Source organism: Tetrao urogallus, assembly GCF_951394365.1.
Source record: "Tetrao urogallus genome assembly, chromosome: 9".
Lineage (NCBI taxonomy): Eukaryota > Metazoa > Chordata > Aves > Galliformes > Phasianidae > Tetrao > Tetrao urogallus.
Window position 1 is genome coordinate 21,669,052 of NC_136822.1, and position 6,454 is coordinate 21,675,505.

Consider the following 6,454-nt stretch of genomic DNA (forward strand, 5'->3'; position numbering starts at 1 on the left):
GTCCCCTGCACAGCATCAATAGCATCATTAAATTGAAAGTCTAATCAGATGAGCGATATTAGATCTGACTTTTGTTTTATGTCTTTTCAGATGGAATTAAAAGCAGAAGCTTGCTAACTGATCGACAGCTGATGGTAATTGCAAAGTTGTTTGGCGTGGAGTGGAAAGAAATTGCCATTGAATGTCTTCAGATGGAAATGAAAGACATTCAGCAGATTCAAGCAAACGAAGAGGCAGTCAATATCCAGAAATTTCTGATGTTAAGCAAGTGGAGAGAAAGAGAGCAAAGCAATGGAACTGCACAAGCCTTGTGCAATAGGCTCCGTGAAAAAGTGTCATATGAAATAGTGCAGGCACTAGAAGGTATCAGCTTATTGTATTTGTGCAATTACATCGCTGAGTTTCAGATGTGTTTTAAGAGGACACGCCAGAGAGCTCACTAAATACCCAGTATGCATTTTCTTGTGTAACTCAAAATTGTTTCCCTTCTAATATTGATGACAGTTTTCTTTCTTGTGACATTTTCCTACTTCCCTTCAGAAAATGATATTATATTATAAAATGAGTAATGTTTTTCTCCTGCCTACGTTCAGAATACTTGGCCATGACCTAATCCTCTCGACCTAATGGGACCTAGGACTAATGGGCATTATATGCTCAAGGACTAATGGGCATTAGATGCTCAATGCTCAAATTCTTGGTATTTGTGAGGGAGTAGAAAGAAAAAATAAGAACTCCAAAGAAATAATAATAAACAAATTCTGGCTTTGGAACTAGCAAAACTTTGCTCCCACTTTACTCCCCATAAAAGGAACCTGGCTTCACAGTGAGGATCACTGCTGATATTCCCTCACTCATCTGACCCTTGAGACATGTCTTTTGCTAGCCCTGCACTGCTGTAGGTTTTTATGAACTTGTCATTCAATACTGTAATGACCTCTAGAAATGAAATTATATCCATGTGTTTGTGTGTGCTCATTTCCCCAGGCTTTTTGGCTGAGTGATGAGTTGGAGAAGCTGATGAGAAGCTCAGGAACTTTCCCCACCCAAATGGTTAAACTTTTCAAGCTATTTTCCTGGGATTTCATTGTGATGAAGATCCAAATCGTAATCAGTCAGCGGAAAGTTTAGAGTGTCTTCAAAAGAAATGTGAATGAAATTTTGCACCTACGTAAGTGTAAGTAGCATTTTGGGAATCATTACTCACACGTTTGGATACCAGTCATTGCAGCTGGATGGAAGTGCCAGGCTTGATGTGCCCTAAACTGAAAGCTGCCACTGAATCTTGTCGTGTTTGAGCCAGTCATAAAAGACAACAAGCACTGGGAGAAATGGGTTTACCTTTGTCAGGTATATGACTGTTATCTTGAAACATTTTTATTTGAATCAGGGAAAGACAAGGGAGAAAAGTTGTATCAAAACTTTCATGCCCTTAAAATAATGAAACTCACAATCATGAGGTACATTGTATTGCTCAGAGGTGCCTAGGATCAGGGACAAACTCCTTAAATTCCTTTGCAGAATCACTGTTTATACACAACCACTGTACGTATCCCCATGCACTCATGCTGAGCTGTGGTTCTGTTTTCTTAAACCCGAAGACCACTTTCACAGTAGCACCATTATGAACTGCAGGCAGCTTTGAATCTTCTGTGGGATTTTCTTCTCTCTGTACAGTCTGTCTCAATTTTTATGAGATTTTTTTTTTATGTTGTATGATTTTTTTTTTTTTGTACTATGAACTTTTTATACTTTTTTTACGTGATTCATTTTAACTTGAATATAAGGGGGGGCTTAAGCTAAAATAGAGAAAATCAGAGTCTCCAAGATGGTTGTTATCCTGAGGGCAGGACCTGTCGCACACAGTTGTAAAAGATATGAAAATAATGTTACTTGCTAAACAGAATGATGGCCAGACAGTGTCCTGTTTGCAGACGTGATTCTTTTCATCATCTCCTGCTGTGTATGTTTATGGAAAAACAAACAAACAAACATACTTTTAAATATAAGGATTAAAAAGAGAACATTTTGGCTATTTATGTGTAATTTTTAATATCCTTTTTTTTTGTTGTTTAAATTGTAGCTGTCTGCTGAGATACAGCTGTCTGCTGCTTGTATGTCACAAGCCATATTCTCACCCCTTTGTGCTCCTCTCCTTGGTCAAATGGTGTTTCTGGTCAGGCCTTTTCCTGGGGATCCCTTGTGCATCCCTTGTGGGCTCTTCTGCTGCTGTAGGATTTAGGGGACTCGCACTGGGACACAGGAACAGCTTGTGGAGCTGCCCTTGGCTCTTCTCTCTGAGGCAAGCAAAGAATTGCCATCAGGGACGCAGGGTGCCTTGCCCAGGGGAGCTGGGTGGTTGGTGGGGACAACCAGCCCACAGCATGGGGTTGGAACAGGATGGGCTTTAGGGTCCTTTCCAACCTAAGCCATCCTCCCTGCAGCAGCCGGGGCGATGCCAGTGTCCCCATCTCTCCAGGCAGATTCCTGCTGGTCAGTGGTTCTTCTCCTTGCTGCTGAAGTTTTCACTTCTCTTACAACATTTCAAGTCAGCTGCTGCTTTCTCTCTGCTTTTGTGGTGAGAGACCCTGTATAAGCAAGCAGAGCAGTGGTGAGCTTGGAAAAGGGAGTGGGAGGGTGCTTGTCTCAGCATCTCTCCTTGGGTTTTCAACTGAAGCTCAGTTTTTGTTTCAAAATGACAGGGGGTTCTCTCTGTATGCTAAGAAGTTAATAAACAGCTGTCGTTCTCCATGTGCAACAGCAGGCACCAATAATAAAAATGCAAGTGACATTATGCCATTTTGCCCTATTGAAGATTGAAACAATTTATCTCATAAAAGAGAGCATGAGGGGGATACATTTCCCAAAATATCAGTGCTAGTTTTACCACAAGCAAGTGGTTCTAGTGCGTGCAGATAGTAATTCACAACACCAAATGCTTTTGCTGGAGGGTGTGATGCCTTACCTTTGTAAGCTCACTACCCAATTAGCTAATTTCTTCTCAATTATGGCACTGAGAGCAGGGATGTTTGCGTATCCTCAGTGCTTATTTCGTAGCTAGGTTCTTAAATATGAATCTCTCCAAACACACAACATCAAATGGGTTTGCAAGAAGAGAGGAAGACTTTCCCTGCAATGGAAGAGATGGAGGGGAAAGGCTGTGCCCAGCTGCCTGCCTGGCACAGCAAGGATCAGATAGTAGCTGTGGAGCATGGAGGTAAGTTGTCATCAACAAGAGGTTTTGTTGTCTGCACACCCAATTTCAGCCTGTAGTTTTGATGTGGCTCCAGCAACAAACAAACGAAAAATAGTTCTAAAGGGGCACATATTGCAAAGCTGGCTGATTTTACTTCCTAACTGAAACCTTTTGCTCTTAGAATGTGCGTGTTAGGCAGCACCTGGCAACTTGAACACACCTGATGCAAAACCCCCCTGGAGAGTGAAAGCCACAAGGAACACAGCTGATGTGAGGAATGAGGAAAATGGGAGTTCTGAATATGACCCCAGTGCTGAGTGGTGCCATGGTCCTCTGCTTATTTGAGAGCAGGCTGGGGATTGGGAAATGTTTCTTCTCTGAAGAGTTCAGAACTGTGGGGATATGGCACTGAGAGATGTGGGCATGGTAGGGTGGGCTGGGGTTGTGCTGGGGTTCTGAGAGCTCTTTTCCAACCATAATGATTCTGTGAATACATTAGCAGTCTGATCAATGCGTTTCTGTCCTGTTCATAGGATAGAAGATATTGCATTCCTTGAGGTGTGTGATATCTCAAGGAACAACAAAAAAAAGGTCACTGCAGCTTTTATGTCAACTTCAATTTTATTAGGCAATAAATAGAATAAATAAGGAGCAGCATCATAAATAAACCAGGATTATTATAAATATCCAATTCAGGAGCTTACAATTGAATAAATAAAACTCTGAAGACAAATAACAGCTGAGCATTTGGCGGTCTGAGAACGTTCTCATACGATACAGCTTATTGTCCCCATGCTTAGAAGTTGGAGGCGCTAGCTCCAAAGGCACTGACGGCAGAACGTGGTTTATCAGTAACTGTACAGCAGGACGGCCGTGCTGCTGCGTTTCCTTCTTATGTCTCTGCAGTGAGGGCACTCAGGTAGCCCAGCATCCTGCTGATGGTGACGGCACGCAGGCAGAAGGCGTGCAGGACCCCGCAGAGCCGCATGCGGCCCTGGAAGGAGCCAAGGATGGTGCTGGGCGAGGGCTGCGGCGCGGCCGGGCTGCGGGGCTGCAGGACCTGCAGTGGGGAGGGAGGTCAGTGGAGGGACAACAAACGAGCTCTTAACATCTTCCAGTTTTACTCCTAGGAAAACCAGTATCAACCTGCCAAACTCCCAGCTCCCCGGTGACTGCACAACGCAACGCTGCTCCTAAAACCCCATTAAAGATGGAAGGAACAAGATGGAAGTGCTTACTTGCATCATGTCATCAATGGATGTCAGCACCCTCAGATCCTTGAGGTTCCTCAGCTCTGCCTTGTAGGTTTTCAGATCTTCGTAGATCCCCTGCAGGCATTTGCTCTGAAAAAATCAGAATTAATAAGAGACGCTGGAACTTGTTGCTAAGTGCTAGAAATGCTAAACAAAGGTTCTCTATAGAAGCTCACAGCTTACCGTATCTAAAGTAGAACTTTCCAGTACTGGACAGTTTCCAGCCTGCAAATAAATTAAAGAAGAATTGATACAGGTTCATTTAGTGACAACGTGTTATACAGCTGCTAGAGAAAATATGATGCTGAAAGCTGGCTGTTTTGGTTTTACCCCTGGATCCTCAGATGTGCAGGATTTTATTGTGTTGATTTGGCTGTTGGTGACATCTTCAAGATCAACCTCTTCAAGGGTGCATTCAAATCCCAGCACTCCCTGTTTCTGTGTTAAAAAGGGGGGAAAAAGGGGTAAATGATTCAGCTTCAGAAAACAGCAATTAGAGACTCTCGAAATCACTAAATGTTTGTGCTGAATATAAAGCACTAGAAAGTGAAAAAAAGAAAATACAGAGGCAGTGCTCACTGATACACTGCAACATTGGGAAACTCTTTAGTGGTTTTCTTTCGTGCTTCTCTGAGATGAAGCTTGCAACTCTAGCAGGGGACTTTGGCAGAAATTCTCATCTTGATGGGGATTTAGGGGCAGAAGGACTCTGTAACAGCAAAGCCAGAGCACCAGCATGCGAACACAACAAGCTTGGGAGCAGGTGTCTGCAGAGGCGTTAGAGAAACAGGTGCTCAAAAGCAAGCAGTGCGATTGGTTGATGAGATGGATGAGAGCTGAGAGACACCTGTGCAAACACAGGTGCTGCTGATGGTGTGGGTGGGCACTAGGAGCAGTTACAGGCCTGCTGGCAGTTCAGAAGGAGACTTCCCCGAGCTGAGTGCACATGTACGTGCCTGCCTGGGATTTATCTCCAACATTTCTCCCTCTTGGATAGCATCAGGAACCCATCCCCGTCATCCTGGATGCCTTCACCAGCACATCATCTGCCTGGATGCCATCCCCAGCCTGTCTTCTGCTTGCTAAGGTATGTACCATCCCCACTGTTCCAGCCACTATCCCCACCATCTTGGGTGCCTGGCTACGCACCATCCCAAGCACCGACCCTTCCACCCTGGGCACATCCCTCCCCTCTCATACCTGCACTTGCAGGAGTGCCTCGTTGGCAGCGGCCAGCAGTGTCCTGGAGCAGTTGAGTCCCTTGGTCAGGTTGTGGGCAGGAGGAGGCAGCGCCCACGTGGATGGCAGCAGGAGGCAGAGCACAGCCGGCAGCACCCAGTGCCCGACCCTCAGCCACGCTGCCCTGCTCCTGATGCTGTGCTCTGCCATGCCTCTGCCCAATGAAACTGATGTGGGATCGGTGGCTGCTGCAGGGGCTGCGCTGCTTTTATGTCGGTGGAGGAGCAGGAGTTCCCCTTTTTCTTTGTATTGGTGGCTCGGGGAGCTGAGAGCTGGGAATCCCGCGGAGTCCTGGCATTGGGGCAGTGTGGGGACAGGAGGGGGTGGGGCTGCCCTTCCTTCAGTGCTTGAAGGGAGCCTCTGCCAGCGCTTAAAGGGAACATACAAAAAGATGGGGAGAGACTTTTTATGCTGTCTGGTAACTATGAACAGGGGGATGGCTTTAAAGGGAGAACAGGGGTGTTTAAAGCATGTGTCTGACACAATTAAGCTTTCCATTTCTAAGCTTTACTCTGATAACGATGAGATGCTGTTGATAGCAGTGCATATAAGCCAACTGGAAGCCTGCCTTGGTGGGTTTGGGGCACCAAGGATTCATTAGCTCGTGCTGTACGTGACGGCCGCCCACCCTGCCCTGCCAAGGGGCCCTGGAGAACTTTCCATGAAGTCAGTGGGAGTTTTCCTGTGCACTTAGAAAGCAACAGGATGAATCAAGGGCTTTCTTTATATTGAATTTTCAGATTCATTTTATTTTAATGAACATCTT

General features: G+C 45.3%; 1 protein-coding gene across 1 annotated transcript; it reads right to left on the minus strand.

Moving 5' to 3' along the window:
- Positions 1–4,088: 4,088 nt before the first annotated feature.
- On the minus strand, positions 4,089–5,838 carry IL12A (interleukin 12A; the record flags this gene model as incomplete). Its single annotated transcript, XM_079539648.1, has 5 exons — positions 4,089–4,256; positions 4,435–4,539; positions 4,633–4,674; positions 4,780–4,887; positions 5,650–5,838. 5 exons carry the CDS (start codon positions 5,836–5,838, stop codon positions 4,089–4,091), a joined length of 612 nt encoding a protein of 203 aa, XP_079395774.1.
- Positions 5,839–6,454: the final 616 nt, after the last annotated feature.